The 18,078-nt window shown below is 42.3% G+C and overlaps 1 protein-coding gene across 3 annotated transcripts; it reads right to left on the bottom strand.

Moving 5' to 3' along the window:
• Window positions 1-385: 385 nt before the first annotated feature.
• Window positions 386-17,840, bottom strand: trpm6 (transient receptor potential cation channel, subfamily M, member 6). 3 transcript variants are annotated; one of them, XM_079346396.1, is made up of 42 exons: window positions 17,746-17,840; window positions 16,655-16,764; window positions 16,534-16,576; window positions 16,316-16,395; window positions 16,072-16,110; window positions 14,755-14,944; window positions 14,263-14,476; window positions 13,814-13,938; window positions 12,964-13,135; window positions 12,694-12,868; window positions 12,446-12,569; window positions 12,294-12,366; window positions 11,960-12,060; window positions 11,712-11,846; window positions 11,128-11,181; window positions 10,847-10,981; window positions 10,622-10,747; window positions 10,155-10,426; window positions 9,705-9,933; window positions 9,325-9,477; window positions 8,689-8,844; window positions 8,398-8,526; window positions 8,070-8,321; window positions 7,803-7,977; window positions 7,245-7,359; window positions 6,958-7,154; window positions 6,704-6,836; window positions 5,838-6,267; window positions 5,108-5,741; window positions 4,886-4,980; window positions 4,595-4,697; window positions 4,355-4,401; window positions 4,210-4,274; window positions 4,100-4,125; window positions 3,968-4,018; window positions 3,767-3,832; window positions 3,352-3,650; window positions 3,145-3,227; window positions 2,848-3,053; window positions 2,691-2,742; window positions 2,482-2,594; window positions 386-1,673 (listed from the first exon to the last, which is right to left on the bottom strand). In XM_079346396.1, exons 3-42 carry the CDS (start codon window positions 16,549-16,551, stop codon window positions 1,594-1,596), a joined length of 5,922 nt encoding a protein of 1,973 aa, XP_079202522.1. In that variant the 5' UTR covers window positions 16,552-16,576; window positions 16,655-16,764; window positions 17,746-17,840; the 3' UTR covers window positions 386-1,593. The 3 variants fall into 3 exon arrangements, with proteins under 3 accessions (XP_079202522.1, XP_079202523.1, XP_079202524.1); XM_079346397.1 differs by lacking the exon at window positions 16,655-16,764 and having other exon boundaries at window positions 16,534-16,654; XM_079346398.1 differs by lacking the exons at window positions 16,534-16,576; window positions 16,655-16,764.
• Between the last annotated feature and the right edge of the window lie 238 nt (window positions 17,841-18,078).

The raw sequence follows: 18,078 nt of genomic DNA, 5'->3' as shown, positions 1-18,078 counted from the left end.
TGTGAGTTGGTATAACCAGTGAATGGCCCTTTCTGAACTGGCCTTACTGAACCGGATCAGAGATCCTTAACCTGGAAATGATGTGGGGAGGGTAATCTCTTCTGAATGTTATGGAGTAGCCTGTTCAGTGTAAGGGGCTGAACGCATCATACGCCTTTACCACTCCATCAACATAGACTGTCATCGCAGAGCGCACAATTATAGTTGTTATTATACTACGTGACAGCTTGGTCAAATTGCGCAAACATTTTTAATAAACTTGGTTTGAAGTACATTTCCTACACTTAGTCGAATACACTCCAACCCAAACCTCCTCCTCCCTTTGCCTGAGAAAATTTGAGTGAGAATGTGCGTGCGTGTGTGAGAGAGAGAGAATGAGATGATCTTTGCTCTACCAATGCTTTGTAAATTTTATTGATGCATTACACATGCGTGCAATTGGAGTAGTGTTGAAAATTGTTAATTTATTGTCTAGAATGTCTTTGCATCCCAGCAAGAACAAATAAAACAAAATGTAGCACATCTGTAGCTGAAACCTTAAAGGTGCTCTTGTTACAGACTCTTTTTACACAGGACTTACATAACAAAACAAAAAAATACAATAAAATGAGACTTTTTCCTTTTTTTCTAAGTGCCATAGCTAGTGAGGAGAAGAGGACGGATTGGCAGAGTGAGGAGTAGAAGCTTTACTGTGCAAGTTACTTGAGGAACCAATCAAAAAAAAAAAGAAAAAGGGGAAATCCAAGAAACGTGTACTTGGCTACACAGACAAACCGTTTTTACATTTTATGCTTTTTGTTGGTAAGAGAGGACTCTGCTGGACTCTGAACTCTGACTCAACTATATATTCAGGAGCTCTGCAGTTTCATTTTATTTTTCACATGAGAGTGAGCGTGTGCGTGCATGCAGCCATTTGCATTAAAGAGAGACAGTTAACACCCAACACATGATGGATCAGAGATGCTTGAAGTTCAGAGCCATGCAGGGCCCTTACAGAGTCCTCCTTTGAGATGTACATACAATGTGAAGGTCTGAAGTGATTTTTGTTAAATTCTATATTTTATCGCTTTTGTAGACATTTTGTTGTGGGGAGAAAAAAAATAAATGAAATTTTATGGGTCATTTCTGTCTGTTTTTTTTGTCTCACATTTGCACATATTTTTCCGCACATGGTAAATATGATCTTTGGTACATTAATCCATAAAGAACAAGTGTATGCAGATATATGTTATCTGTCACTCTATATTAAATAATTCAACAAAGTGAAAACAAATGATGCTTGTGTATGTGTGGTCCTGAAAAAGCAGGTATGAACATATTTTAAAATATAACATGACTAAAACATGTGCACTTTCTCTGGAAATAAATTACCTTTCTCATTGAGAGAATATTGACATCGTATGTGAAAAAGAACGCAATGAAATCTTCTGTGCTCAGTCACAGACTGTGCATGTTCAGGTATCACTTTTCTATCTGCCTTTTGTCCCGGCAAAGAAATCCAGTGCGTCAGTGCGTGTGTGCTAAGGCGGGCGTATATTTGCATGTTCATGTAAAAGTACTTGTGTCCTACTCTCCTGCTCCCTGGGTCAAAGGTTACATCCCGGTTTCATCATCTTCTTCTTTTTTCCCCGATGTCAGCTCTCCCCCACGGCTGTCCGAACGCTTCCTTAAATCTGAACAACAGAAACACCAGTTAGCGATGAGTCGCTCCAATAACACAAGCATTACCACAAGAAAGAGAATACTGACAGGCCTGGGAGGAAGTCCGCACATTCGGCATGAATAATTTGGTTTGATTTGTTGGAAAAATGTTGGAGAGGACACAAGAAGAGGAAGAGGAAACACAACACACCTTTGAAATATCAAAACAAGTGTGTCTGAATGTTTGTGTTTGTGCGTTTGTTTGCTGGGCTTGTTTGTTTTTGAGCACAGTTTCTTTCCGAGCAGTTATCCTCTAGATGCCAGTATCGTGCCTACCCAGAGACGTTAATTAATAGCTAATCAAAGCTAATGTCTCAGCAGCACATCGCCAGCACAAAGACATGATTAATATGTAATCAAAGGCCGTGGAGCACAACGCACAAAGCAGGGCCCACCCCCATGCCTCAAACACTACTGTTGTTTGAGAAATAAACGAACACTAGCGACTTAATTAGCTGGCTGTTGGTGCGTGTTGTCTTCATTTGAAGTTGTTGGGGATTTATCTCAGTGCCAACGTTGGCCTACTGAGAGACGACACAGAGGTGACATACACAAACACAGACGAACGTGCATGAGAGGAAAAAACCCTTATGAAAAAAGAGAATCTGATGTATACACAGAGGAAGGCAAGTGACAAAAATCTGTTTGCTTAATGTAGTTTATCAATGTCAACACCCACACTCCTCTTAATCCCAGACTCTCACATACTCATAAACATACACACACGAGTACACACACACACTCGAGTACACACACAAAGTATCCATTAGCATTTCTGACCTGATAGGCCCAGTCTGCGGCAGCAGGCACCACAAGAGTGTTTCTGCAGGAAACCATTGATGGCAGCAACCCCAAGGTTATCAGGACCAAAAAGCATCTCCCCCCTGCTACCACTGTAACGGAGTCAAAACTGCATTCACCTGTCTGAACTTTTCATTTTAAGTTTCAAACCCAGCCGCATTTAATCAAAAAGCCCGATGTTGCTGTACCTTTGATCGTCCGCCATGATGACTGTTGGATCAGTCAGCATCTCTCCAACTCCTTTGAAAAACAACGCATAAATAAATAGACAAAAGTAGACGTAAACTAAACAGCTCCTGTTCGTACATGCACACATACATAGAAAACAAAAGTGAAGTCATCAACCTTGTATGTCCAGCACAAGAAGCTCTCTGAATGAGTACTCGTATGTCCAGTGGGAGAAAGTTAGCAGTGTTTCTTCCAGTGGGCAGCAGGGGGCGATCTCTTCTCCTGTATTGTTGTTGTACTTCATAAAGTCACCGGACATGTTCCTCTCAATAGTTAGCCACTGGCCGTTTGAATGCCAAAGGACCAGGAAAACATCTAGAAACCTTTTTTAAAGACCAGACAGTGAGTACAGGAAAAGAAACACACTCCATATATGTAGTAAAAAAAAAAAAACAGACACAAACACACACGTACCTCGGAGAGTGGTGCATATCGTCAGGTTTGACTTGGTTGAATACTTGCATCAACTTCTGGGCTGCTCTTTGCTGCTGGATCTCCTGCAGTAATGTCAAACAGAGAGGTATCATGACGTTAAAGCTATTTTATGAATGTAAACATGGACCGATAACTAACAGGTACTATTTCCTACATTCAGTATGTGCACCTTTAATGTACACTCACCCTTAAACAAAGCTGCAGTTCGGTGCTACCATGGAAGTACCTCTTCCAGGCACTTACCACCTCCGGCCTGAAGGCTTTGACCACGTATATGAGACCTGGTCTGAGTACGTCCTGCTCTGCCCAGGTACACAAGACCCTGCAGCCCAGCCGCAGACCCCCATCCAAAGAGCCCTCTTCACTGGAGAGAGGCTGCAGTAAAGCAGACAGGCCCTGTGAGGACCAGGATGACACTGTGCTGGTTTCAGTGTTGGAGTCGGAGGGCACTTCTTCCAGGGAGTAAATGCTCACCTCTTCACCTCCTGCAGTAAAAAAGGAATTCAAGGAAGGCATAAATTAACATAATTAAGAAATTTAAAAAAAAAGAAAGTCACAAACAAGACAAAAGATGAATTGTGATACCAAATAACAGGCTTACCCAAAATGGAAACAGGAGTGAAGGGAATAGTGTGAGCCAGTCTCATCAGATTGTTTTTCTCCATCGCTGTTTACACACAAACACAACACAGGTCACGACTACACAGGAGCTGAAAACACCAGTGTGATACGTTTTGTTATTTAGTGCACCGATTGTGTTTCCAGCTACAGTTAATCATACTTCTGCATACTATCTTCATACCTGAATAGTGAGGATACAGATTGTCTGTGGACTGGAATGAAGAGCTCTTTACTAAAGTCAGAAATAAAGAGATGTGAAAAAACAAAAACAAGGACGTTGTACTGAATAGAAAATCTGATGATTTATAAATACCTTCAGGATGAACACCACTCTGCAACCTACAAAAAGAAACACAAAGAAATTAACGATGAGGGTTTTATAATGTTTTACATAATAGCAAGGAAATAGGAAAACAGACTTACGAGGGCCTACGGCTCATTGGTTTGGCCAAGCTGTTCCATGCTGAATGAGTGGGGCTCCACACATCCTGAAGGCCAAGTCTCACTCACATATCATACATTTACACAATGACTGCAGCATAATGGCACAGTGAGGAACCAGACTTACCTGATGGGAAAACCCTTGCTTCTGCAACTGATCCCTCGGTTCAAAGTCTAAAACAAAAGGGAACAGTTTTTCTTACAAATATCTTAAAACGAAACCAAGAATTTGAATATTTCATACACTGCACATTTTCTTTTTCTTTTGTGCACCTTGTTTTTTGATCTATATGGTGTACAGGTTACATTGTTTTTTTTTCTTTTTTAAATACATGTACTTTATATCGATTGGACTGTGGGTTCTTACTGAGCAGACTGAGGCTGCTTGAAGCCGACCCACATGTAAGTTGTCCTCTCAATCTCTTGCACCTTCTCCAGCAGGCGTCAGACAGGTGGGACTGCAAGGTCCGCTGATTCCATTATATGTGAAGAGAGCACAGACAGTCAGGTTGGTGAAACAAAGCATTCTGTGAAGGTTTCCGTTCAATGATCCATGCAGTTTTGAATTCATCACTGAACCCTGATAGCGTTTAACTCGTAAATCAATAATGCAAATCTTAACAGTAGACTCTGAAGAAGATATCTTGTGTCACATTACATCATCAGGATTGCTCTCTTGTATCTTCACTGTCTTCCTGTTCTGGATTTTGTCTCTGCAGCCAATATGAGTTAAGTCCGACGATTTGGACAACTCTGCAGAAACAAAACAAATCCCCCTCAGCTTATTCGTTCGGCATATTCATTCTAGTTACCAATCATACATTCATCATAAAAAAATGACGTATTTTAACTATGGAATTTCAAAGCAAAACAATAATACCTCTGCTCCTGCGGCATCGTAGCAAAGTGCCGTCCATAAAAGTCCTCCCACCAGAAAAACTCTCTTTGTTCATTGGTTCATTAAGAGAGGAAACTGATCCCCTCATTTCACTGCGTGGAACCTCAGAGAAAGCCATATTCTCCACACTGGATGACAGGGACCTGCAGTTGCCGTAGGGACGGTCTCTGGACAAACACGCCTGCCTGGGGGACTTGATGGGTTTTGACGCAGAACCTGGCTCGACATCATACTGACAAAAAGCAGGATTTACCAAACCCTCTGAGATGTCCTGAGGGTCCGACAATAGGAGGGCATTGCTTGAGGCTCTGGATACTTCTATACCGGACAGCTGTCTCTTCTCCTCCTCTTGCTCTTCCTCCTCTTCTTCCACAGAAGTTTCCTCCTGATTTGGATACAGGTATGGGTCACATGTCCAGAGTTTGTGATGTGGTGACTCCAAGACCCAGGGAGAAAAAGGAGACCCACAGCGGGACGGTCCAAAGGACTCACAGGGAGTCTCACCCCTGAAACCACCAGGACGAACGCCCCCTCCGTAAAAGTGAGAGAGTGACGTATGGGATGCAGGTTTAGAGCCCCCAGGCCAATTCTCCCCGGGATGTTCAACAGCAGCCCACTGCGAGTTAAGAAGTTACTAGTTATCTTTATGAATGTTCTTTAAGTTATTACAACAGCTGTCACAATTAAATCAAAGCTTTTTGATAATAAGTACCTCCTTCGGTCCCTCCTCAGTGTGTCCTTGTCTTCCTCCCCTGCTCGCTCTGACGCCGACATAACCCTCGAGTGATGCCAGTCTGCTCCCTGCGAGAGCGACACCCTTCAGTAAAGACGGTGGGGTGCTTTTACATGACTTGGCCATCGCTTGCCGCAGATTAGGGACACCACACTCTGCCCCACTTCTGTATGGGAGGCTCCAGCTGTGAGGAAGGATGTGCTGGGACGCCATGACGGTTCCACACTGAGCCAGGCGTGCCCCCTCCTGATGCAGGCTGTTGGATGCAGAGAGCAGGGTGAGGCTGTCCACAGCCAGCACAGACAGGTCCTGGAGTCGACCCAGCTGAGAGTCTAATTCCGACAGGCTGTCCTGAACAAAGTTGACCTTCTCTGACACATCCCCAACGGTCATGCACATCTCCTCTGCTCTGGTGGAATAAATAAAAACACATTACTTAAAACTGCCTGATAATGGTGTGAAATGATGACCACTGGAGCTACAGTGTTAGGGGGGTGAATGTTTAGGTTTTGGAGTTAGAAACAGATGTTTGACCTCCCACTTTATAAATATCAAAAAGCAGCTGATACACTGAAGAGCAGTAGAGCACACTTATCCTTGTTTTTAAGACATTCTCAAATAAAACTACCAGTGTCTGTCAAAGCTAAATGTTTACGTGAGCATCAAATCTATTAAGCCTACAACGATGACATCATCCTGTGAAAACTCAAAAAAAATCCTTAAAAGGCCAGTGAGCAACTACCCTTTCCGATTATTCAAAATGTCCCGCTGTAAAAGGACTACACAGGGTTAGAAGGACATCCGATTTAAAAAAATTTAAAAATATCTGAGACTATAAATCCAACCTCTCAGCGGTGGCCCTGATCCTGTTAATGTGACTGCTGTGAAGATCTTCGCTCTTCTCATGGAAGTAGGCCTGAACACATTTCTCCTCAAACTCATGAAGCTTCTTCCGACCCTCATGGCCCAGGAGGAGCTCTGGGGACAATAGGTAAGACATGAGAAGAGACTGAATACTTGACTTGAATTCAATTACATGACGTGCATATTTCTGCCGAATCACTTTTCTATCCACACTCATACAAACTGTGGCGCTCACTAAGTCCAGAGCCTCTCTCCTCCTGCTCAGCGTTCCCTCTGCATCTCCTGTAGATGGCTCTCAAACCGAGGTGCATGTGACTGAGGAGGGTGAGGGGCGGAGGGAGCCAAGGCCTCTCCTGATAGGTCATTATGTAGCGATAACGGTTGTACTTCCACAGCTTACTGGATGTTGATGCCATGTCAAAGTAGATGTTGCTGTAAAATTGAATGAAATATTCATTCAGATTAAAGCTCTGTTTCTTGGGGATCCTCCATCATAATAGAATTTAGTTACGCCACGCATACTTAAAAAATGCAATGAGAATGTTGACCATGATGATATACTGGAAGAACATGTAGACGGCCTGGAGGAACGGAGTGAGAAAGGAAGCAGGAGGACATGGACGACCTTTGTCACAAGCTGTGAACACACACACACACACACACACACACAAACACACACACACTTTATACTCGCGGCAATGAATACCTTTACTGACAGTGGGAATACGCTGTTTAGTCGAGGCTCATTACCTCTCGTGCTTATTGACTCTTTTACAAATGTCACAAATATTTATGTCACTTAATGGATTTTTTCTTCATGAAGGATTTTTAATTGTAGGTTGGTAATAAGATTGTGTCTCAGACCACCACCTCAGTTAAGAAATGCTTTTCCCTGTCCGAGATACGCACTTTGTCATCCTCAATAGATCGTTTGAAGAACTGAAGAAGAAGCCTTTCGGAGGAGAGGTGAACCGTCTTCAAGATCTTCAACCAGCCCAGTTGCCTTTGGATCAAGCTTCAAATTGACCATGACCTGTGACTGAGAACCTACACAGACATCTTTTGTCCTGAACCACTAACCATCTATCTCTCCTGCGTAGACCTCTCCATATATCATCCAGTAAGGCTGGAAGACTACATCCCGGGCTAAGCTCCAGGACGGCTCCTCCTCTGGAGACAGGATGGCCTTCCTGGACACCCCGAAGCTCAGCAGCACAATGGCCATCATCACCACGATGAAGAACATGTTACTTGTCTGAACAGGCACAGTGAGAGAAGAGATGGGTGACGAAAAATACACTTCTGCGCTCTTTCCTCCACAAGCAATAGTGTCCAGACTTTACCCACCATCTTAGTGATCATGGTGAGATACGGGCCGGCGTGCTTGTTGACTGCCAGCAGATCCATCACCCTCACAAACCAGAAGATGATGTCCATACAGTAACTAATGCGGCCTGCCGTGCGGTACGGATCAGCGAGTAAACGCATCCCCAGTCCGACGAGAAAGAGGAGGATGGCGATAAAATCTGATATGTTCCAGTACTCTGAGAACCAGATCTTCAGCTTCTGGCTTAGCTTCCTGGGCTCAGACATTAGGACCTAATGAAGGGGAATACATCTGGAATTTAGTTTGATATGTCGCAGAGCTGCAGCAAGAAATTAAAAATGATCACACCTCTCTTGTTTTCTCCACTGCGGTGGACATGATGTAGGCTATCACCAGCCACTCCTGGATGCTGGGTCGATCCCCCATCTTCACCAGAATAACATAGGAGAACAACATCAGGAAGGCCAAATAGGAGATCTTAAAATGGACAGAAAGACAATGAAACCATTTTAAGAAGAACTTGAAAAAATTCCATGATAAACATCACATGTGCTGCATAAAACTTGATTGGTTTGGGTTGATGTGCTTTCAGCGAGAGCTTTCTTAAGTTTCAGGAATAGCTCAGTGCACACAACTTACTGTGTGAAACCAGAACTTGACAACGGGAGCTGTGTAGAACTCAAAGACTGTCTTAATCAAGGACAGACACTGGACGGTCACAGAGGAAACCGTTTCTGACACAGGACCAAGACACCTGCCCTGAGGAGACAGGCCTCGCTCTGCATCCTGACCGCCCTGTGAGAGGAGAGGAGGACAGGAGATGAGAAGACGAAAAAACCTACAGAAATAAGGCTTCTCAAAATCAGGCGTCAGTTTCAACAGTAACAGGACGTGTCGATAATAATTGCTCATTAAATGCATATTTGTGGGCTCAAATGATCACATATTAGTGGCTCTTTTTGGCCAACATGTTACATTTCCATTCTACTGTGAGTCTTCAACGTCACAATTACAGTTCCACTATTTTATTCTTCTTCAGGACAGAGAGAGTTCTTCCACTGCTCGTGTAGCGAAAGAATTACAAGCATCATTTGATCATGCAGTACATACACTTTTAGCAAATATGTTTTTGTTCAGAAAGAGCTGTGCATAGATTCATCAATTTAAACTGCTTTTTATGTATTGTTTATTAAGACGTTTAAATAATAATAATTTGAGCCTCTTGATTTAAGGTCTTGTCGGCTCATGTCACCAGTGCTTGAAAATCTGCGTTACCGTGTGATCAGTTCCTTCATGGGCTGGTTCTGTTTTCACAGAGTCAAGTCCAAACAGCATTGCCTCCTGAGATTGAGGTACATGGCACATTTCAGCTTTGCTTTTAAACTCCAGTAACAAGATGACCGGGGGAAGAAGAAGACTCAAAATTATCTGTAAGAAAAAAAGAAAACATTTACGAAAAATATTCGTACACAAAGACAAATAAATTATAATTATAATTATAAAATCCTTGAAAGAAATGGTTTTTTTTCCTCCATTACTATTGAAAACAATTCTTTGTTACCATCATAACAATCAGAGAATTTACAAGGAATTAAAGTACATCATTATTGTTTTCTGGTATGACCGAAGACACTCACCGTGTTTACAGTGCTTACCTTCAAACAGGAGTTCTTCCTCATGTTGAGCGGACCCGTCCAAAGATCTGTGAGGAGGGTCTGTGTGCACGAGTGTGACACGAATGGTCTGTGACATGAGGAGACAGCCATCTGCAGGCAGGTGAAGTGGCTCCATGCCTCCATCTCTGAAGTCAACAGCTTCATGGCCATCTGCTCATTCTGACGAAACGCGCTGTCTAACACATCAACCGCCAGCTGACCAAACTCCCTGAGACACAGGACACAGACGCAATCATAAAACACGGGACCCAAACTTGTTTCATGTGAAAAACTGATAAAAGAACATTTTCAAAGATCGACTCCCAACATACAAGAGTAAACTTCTTTAATACAAATTACCAATGCAACTAATTGGGACTTCAATCATGCTTCTAAACCTTCAAAAGTTCATAAACTGTCCCTATTGATTAATAACATATATCTTCTTACTGTGAGTATGTCTTCAATCTCTCTGCAGTGTTGTCGTCCATGGTGCTCTGCTGGGCCTCAAAGGCCATCGAGCGGTACAGCTTGCAGGCCACGGTGGCCCGTGCGAGCGCTTCTTCTCCATGCTGCCAAAGGAACAGCGCCATCTGCTGGCGCTGCTGAAGAACAGCCCACACAAACAGGTCATTGAAGTTGAAGGGAACCAGAAGTGGAGGGTCATCAAGGCCGGGGCTCAATGTAATGTCTTGACTGCTCTCAGGTGGAATGTCTTGCTCCTGGTGGGAAAAATATGAAAGAAAAAGAAAAAAAGTTCACGCAGTGATGACACAATACCAGAATTTTAAACATAGATATGATACTGGTAGAAAAGACACAATATCGATGCCCATTTCAAGAGCATGGTGATACGAATTTCATGAGAAAACAACCAGTCAAGTTAAGTGAGAATGTAATGAGAAATAACCAGCAACCTTGGGTTTGAAGGGCTGGGCAGTTCTGAAGAAATGCAGATCCTGGACACTCCTGCTCAAGTTCAAGTTTGGTACCAATCCCCTTCTCTGTTTAGAGAGGGAGGTGGAGCTGTCCCACCTACCCTCCTATAAGAACAACAAGAAAAAGGAAAAAAAAACACAAGTCAAATCGTTTTCAGACCAAAATACTTAGTAGAAAAAAAGAGTTGTCATTTTGCTGCTTACTCTGTCTTGCAGGCGGCTGTAGGCAGCTCTGAAGTGTTTTCTTGTGTAGGTACTGAGATACGCTCCTCCAATCAGGTACTCTATCACCAGGCCCATGTCAATGAGAGAAAGACGGTAACCTATGGGAAGGGAAGTCTACTCACACACAGAAACACACAATGAATAACAGTATCTGTAAGTACCTACACTGTAAATAAATGAAGCTTGATGTCATTGTAAAAGCCAACACAAACAACATTTGCATTCATATGATTTTAGCTGGTGTTGTCATCTATTCTGACCTGTTTCGCATCTTCTACAAGGTGGTGGAGGAAACGGCCTGTTTGCCCTTGAGGCTGTGGAGAGACAGTTATGTTGAAATTTGAAATAATAGAAAACTGTAAAAACAAAAGAGCAAATAAGGGGGGGGGGGTCCACTGGGTTTTAGCAGAGTTGTACATTTCATATTCAGCAGCAGCTCTGGGATCCTTACTTAATTTCTAAGGGGATTTATTATCTCAGAGGAGTGAGTAAATAAACCAGGTTTAATATTCAAAAGATAAAGATTGTGTGGAGAAAGCCAAGTGTGAGTTTAAGAGCTTTGTTATCTTAGTGGCCTTCTAAAACAATAACTGGAATAAAACTGAGACTGTCCAGGAAGTGCAGAAATGATTGATGCAAAGCACTTACAGTGCACCATTGTGATTTCAATCAAAGTCACATGTTTGAGTCTAGTGTAAAAAAAATGGAGTTTTTGTCTGTGAAGCATGAACTGAAGACAAATCAAGTAAATATGAACACAGGTGTCCGTAAGTGAAACTTTTATTTCTTAGACTTTCTATTCTAGACCAAGAAAATAAGACTTTTTAAAGTGTGCTGTAGTAACCGTGTTATAGAGCTCCTCCAGGCGATCTACAGTCAGGAAACGTTTCATTGTCATGCCGTTGTCAATCAGCAGTTTGACAAAACTGACCCGGTCCATCACCAGAGCATCCAGCATGGCCTGCTCCAAAGAACCCACCTACATAAAGCACACCGTTTGAACAATAAGACAAGATATGACATCATAAAAAAACATGGTTTATTTCTTGGGTGGAGTGATAGCATGTCTTTACACAATGTCTACATTCTCACCTGCCAATGCTGTCTGTGCACCAGGACATCTTTCTGTGCAATGTCAGCCCGATCCCAGGCTAGGGCCATGCTCAGCTGCTCTGCAGGACTGACCTTTGTGCCTGTTCATCACATAGAACAAGTAACACCAAAATACACGCCTTCATTCATTGGACTCTAAAACAGCTTTTTTTCACAGCAGAAGGTTTGACTTGTCAGAGCAGAAACAGTCCAGGTCATACATTCATGATTGCTTGTTTCACGCACTGGTGGTTTTTCTACTATTACCTGTCAAAATGTCTGCAGGAAAAAAAAAACATCAACTGTCACAACTAAAGGGAAAAAAGAAAAGTACCCTTGAGAGTAGCTGTCAAAATTGCTGCATCCGGTGTCATCTGGTCGTCTGACTCTGAGTCAAAGATGGTTATCTGTTGACATATTGAAGGTGTTGGAGTAGTTTACGTGTTGAACCACAAAACAATTATTTCCAAGCAGGGTTTCACTTACAGACTGTCTGTGGTCCATACACTGCAGGAGAAGATCAAAGAGCTGAGAGGCTTCTGTTCCCTCCACGCCAAAAACATCTCCAATCCGGACAAGAAAGTCTTCTTTAATGTCAGCATCCAACTGTCTGTAAAAATGCAGTTCACATGTTGTATTTGTGTTCCTTCAATAAAACAACGTAGTGTTACCAGGCACAATGACGGTCACCGTCCAGATCTATTGCTGTGGATCACAAAGGTAAGCTTGAATACCTGTCAACAGACGTCTGCTTGTGTAAGAAGGCGAGCAGATCAGCAGCCTTCCCTGATCCCTCAAACACAAACACGGGCACAGGCGGCACACTGCTAACGTAGTCCAACACAGTGGACACAATGGTAGGACCTCCCTCCACCACCACACACACCACAGGCACTCCTTGGTTCAGTCCTACAGTGAAGGAACGAAAAGGGCAAATAACATCAGTCACATCAAACCCCTCTCTCTGCTTCACTTAATTTAAATACTGCGCTCACACAACTCACGAGGGTGTATCTTCTGTTGTCGGATGTGTTTCTCCAGCTTCCTCCTGAGGCCTTGCTGGCAGCCATGTTTTCCCAGAGTTCCATCATCCACAAACAGAAAGTGGGAGTGGAAACGATTAAGACAGGCCTTCTTACTCAAGGGATTCCCCATTGGTTGGTAAGGTCTGAAAACCTGAACCACAATGAGTGAAAGTCAAAACAAAAAAAGCAGCCAGGAGCCAATCAAAGCACAAATAAAGCACAAGGAAACTTGAGATAAATAACAATAACTGCTTGTCAATCTGGAGCACTCTCATTAAAGAAAAAAAACACCAGACCTTAGAGCGCACTCACTCTAGGCACAGCTGTCCCGTACCGTGCTTAAGCAGAATTGTCCCCGGTCCCCGTTCCCTCGCTGGCCTGCACTCACACTGTTCCAGGAGTAACAGTGCCGGTACACAACGTCGTAAAACAACACATGTACGGCTTTACATAATCATGAGGCGTGCTATGTTAACATTACAGACTGACTCAAAAACAAAAGATGACATAAATAACAAAGGGCGAGCGGTCGAATCCATGTCCGCACATAACAGAACTCTTATTTTGAGTCCTTTTTGTCAGATACAGTCGTAACAAGCCGGGATTACTCCTGATTGAAGGCTGCCCATGTTGTGTGGCCGTGTTAGCGCTCGCGCACGAACCGTACCGTGACGAAGCACACCTTTTCCAAGCATGCCATGGAAGTGTGCCGTGCGTGAGCACAGGTCGAAGCACTCACTCGCGCTTGCCAAATGAACTGGACTTTAGGGGTGACGCTTGCTTAAGGACGGCACACAGCTCCTCGTGTGAGTGCGCCCTTGATTCTCACATCTCTGCCGATAAGGTCTGTGTTGTTTTCAATGACTCCCCATGGTGTGATGCCAACTGTGTTTCTCTTCCTCAGGTCGTGACCTCCAAATGTTTGCACTGCCTCGCCCACATACTTCGACACACCTAGAAAGTATGTGAAGAACAGAGGAATGTAAAAGGCATACACTCAAGACAGGCATCAAGTACAATATAGCTGAGTAGCAACGTTGCAAGAGTATAAACAGAGAATTCTTAGAAATGAATTCATGTCACACAGACAAGAGAGAACAGCAGAGGAAGCCAAAATGAACATCTGACAACATCATAAAAGTAAAACAGGTATGTCGACACACGGAGTTCTTTAGCTGTTTCACAGGAACGCCACTAACACCATATTTACCTGGATAAATATCAGACACGAGATCTAGTTTTGTTGAGTGATCCAAGAAAACCATTTTGGAAACCAACCAGTATTAACGCCATCAGTGAGTATCCATGCCCCTGTGCTCAGAGCAGCAGTCATCAGACCTTTGCTAAAGGCCTGCTTTACTTTCGGGGGCAGGCTGAAGTTTTCTGAGCCTCCCTGGATGATCAGTAGCAGTTTGGGTCTCTCCATCTGCCACTCCTTCAGCATCAGTTGGAGCAGCATCTCTGGCTTTGAATCCACAGCCACACGGGCATACTGGAGAGAAATCATGGAAAACTTAAGAGGACTGAAATACATCTGTGGTTTTCTCAAATGCTAAAGTATGGGCACTAACGTTTTAGAAAGACATTATCTTCCATCAAGGCAAAACCCAAGCTTGTTAAAGCAACAATCAGAATCCAAAGCCCTGTCTCGTTCACTACACCCGCCCACCCAAACATTTCCTCCACTTTGTATTAGTATGGTTATTTTCTGGTAAAGGGTTTTATTTGACCTAGAAACCCAAATACACAACAGTTTGTAGACTTGCAGACCTTGGCTCGGCAGACACGTGTGGCAGTGTCCTGAAAGTCTACAGTCCCATAGGCGTCTGTTGGAATGGCTCTGGTGTGGAGCTCTATGGACCAGTCTTCTTCCAAGTCTTGTCCAGGAACAGAGAGGAGGGATATGGGACGAAGGGACTCTTCCCATGAGTGCTCCCCTATCAGGCGGCCACAACAACATCTGGCCAATGGAAAGAGGTTGTCATTGAACAAAGCAGGTAATGCTTTCTTTATCTACAGACATGTCGTCCACTACCGTGCCCTCTTTTTGTTTTAAGAACTTTGCAATCATCTGCTTTTAAGGGTTTTTTTTTTTGTCAAATTCCCAGAAACAGCATCAGAAAGCTCCGGCCTGTAGAGTCAGCTGGTTGGAAGACTCAACTCAATATGCCTTTTCTGTTTTCAGGCTTCTGAAATATTGTTAGTTTTTATGCTCTCATGCTCTCCTTTTAAAGACCTATCTTAAACATGTATGTGTGCATTTTAAATTATACCTTTTTTTTTTTATGTATCCGACTGGTTTGATTTTCCTTATGTTGTTCGTTCCATGTATTTTAACTTTCATCCTAAACAACTGATTCTTCACAGAGGCGTGTCAGAAGTTTCCTTATGTATTCTATCATCAGTTTTTTAATCATACGTTCATCATTGTATTGCTTTTTTTTATAATTATAGGTCTATAACGTGATTCGGTTTATTAACGTGAATATTTTGTAGCACTGTGTGATTCATTTTATGTTTGATGCTACAAAACAAAAGTTAAGTGGTACGATAATTACTTGCATTATGTATTAAGAAACAGTTCTAATAATAGCCTTACACGCTGGATAAAAGAAGTACTGGGGGGGTGTAATTTAGAGACACCTAAAGGTTCAAGGTCAGTGCTACAATCCCTCTTGTTTTCCTGTCTCCCTCCCTTCCTCTTCACCTCCCTTTGACGTCTCTGTAAAGTCCCACACTTCTCGTTAACTTGCACATCTCCTTCACTGTCATACCCCTAACTTTGAGGTCCTACGTAGATGTTTTGTTTTTACATAGCCTCGCAGCACATCAAGGATGCTGGAAATATTGCTTTTCTTAATCAACCTTGTGAGATCTAAAAAAAAATCAGTAAACTTACAGCATTCAAAGACATAAAAATGACTAAGAGAAGAGAGGATACAACAGAGAGCAAGAGGAGGAAATCATGAATGGAGGGGGAGGGGAACTCCAAAAGATGAACACAACATTTCTGATTAATCTGGGTTGGAGTGTAGATTTGACTTCAGACATAAAGACACATATAAATGCATAATTAAGATATTATACCTTATCAAGCTTTGGCATACTTGACATATTGGAATGCATCTGTAAGAAACAGGAAATAACACATTATCAAATCATCCACATGCTCTCTATTCCTGGAAGGAAGGGCTGAGAGCCAAATAGTTCTCTGCTTTTAGAAAATAATTGATGTTTCCAACCACTGCTGCTATAGTATTAAGCCATGAGAGTGAGGAAAAAAGGAGTACTTTAGAGGGTCTTTGGAAGCTCATCAATGATTTTCGTTTACCTGTGTATGTCCCGGGAGGAAGGAATAAACTTCACACACTCTCTCTTGAAGAATGTTTCCTCTATCCAAGACTTCCGTGACTGGAATAAGAAGGAAAATGTTAATTTACCATACGCAGAATGAAGATGCCAAGCTCTAAATTCTCAATTGCATTGTCAAACTAATTCTCTAGTCAGAAAAAAAAAATCTCTTTTCATGAAGAAAATGTAATCAGTGACCTTCTCAGTGAAGCTCATTGCAGTGCCGGCAGCCTCCTACATGCTGAAACAGATGTAGTCACTGGAAACTGCACTCTTAAATCCGCAGATGGGATGAAAGGTATACAGCAGGCCCGCTAACCTTTAACGTCACAGTAAACAGTCTCTTTTTATGCTTCCCCTGGTCTTTCAAGGTCTGGTCTGCTCCCGTTCCCACCGAACTTTAACAATGGCCTCACTGAATATAGAGCACTGCTGGTAGGAAACATACACATCCCCTTCCTGAGATTAGAGCACATGGCTGAGAGTTGTGAGCTCCCTCACTGGGTCAGTCTGTGTAAACACTAAACATGCTTCTTAAGTGTAGCTGGTGAAGCTCAGTGTTGTTTCCCTGTAGACTCTTAACCTCAAAGGTTTCACAACTTTATTCTCCTCTATGTAAGATTTTCCACAACACTAAGTAAACTTGAATTACTAAGGCAATGAAGTTAAGGTGCTTTGTTTTCTGTGAGTTATAAGTCTACATATCTTCACAATTCGTTGTATAGTAATTTATAAAAACTTGAGTGTAACACTGAACGTGTTGGGAAAACGTGAGGCAGATCTGCAGAGATCAATGGGTAACGTGCTTTGCAATTACTTTGGTAAAACATGTTAAATGTTACCATTTTTGGGACAGGAAGTGTTGACTCGAGTAGCCTTGTGTTTAGATACACTCATGAGGTACTTTTTTAAAGTATTTCCTCTAATTTATTACTGCTCTGTCCCAATGACAGTATACTCTTTACTACATGCAGCATTTATTTTTGTCAGTTTTCTGGTTCGGTAGCATACAAAGATTATCAATCGCAAATATATTAATTTACACAAGTATGATGCATTATTGATAATATTTTAATGTAGACGTGCACGTGACGTTATTAAAAACAACAGGTATCTTTGACGTGAAGGCTCGCTCAACTCTCAAAAAAACGTGAAGTGGGAAAAATAAAAAATACAATATTGGAGCCGTCACAATAAACTGGGTTAGGACATTGTTACATATTGCAACTTTAGAAAGTTAGCATAAATTGACTACTTGGTGATGTCGAAATCACATGTAGGACTTTGCTAACCATGCTAAACGCAGCTAACTAATGACGTGAAATGATTAATTTATTTGCATACACGTGCAAGAAATACAGAAGGTGGCATTTTAAGTTCATACAATTAAATTGATTTTACATAACTTACCATCTCCGTGGCCTCCAGTTAAACACGTGTACTGCAAACATCTACATGTATGTTGAATGGAATCAAATCCCTCCTCATCATTCCTCCGTCAAGGACTCTCTGGCCTTTTATCAGCCGCCGGTTCAAAGTGCAGAGATCCTTTCCAAGCAGCCTTGAGGAGTTCATGACCCCCTCCTTCAGTCAGTCACACTCAGGCACGCATTTGATCAAATTAGTTTGTTTATTAAAAAGCACTGCTATTGACATTGATAAAAAGTAAAATAATAATATTGAGGTTATGAAAAGATTAAAAGGTCAGAAAACTGTGCCATTTACAATAAAACAAGCGTCTGT

The sequence above is a fragment of the Symphodus melops genome (assembly GCF_947650265.1).
Source record: "Symphodus melops genome assembly, chromosome: 1".
Lineage (NCBI taxonomy): Eukaryota > Metazoa > Chordata > Actinopteri > Labriformes > Labridae > Symphodus > Symphodus melops.
The sequence above is the reverse complement of the archived record's forward strand: the minus strand, read 5'-3'. Positions and strand labels throughout refer to the sequence as shown.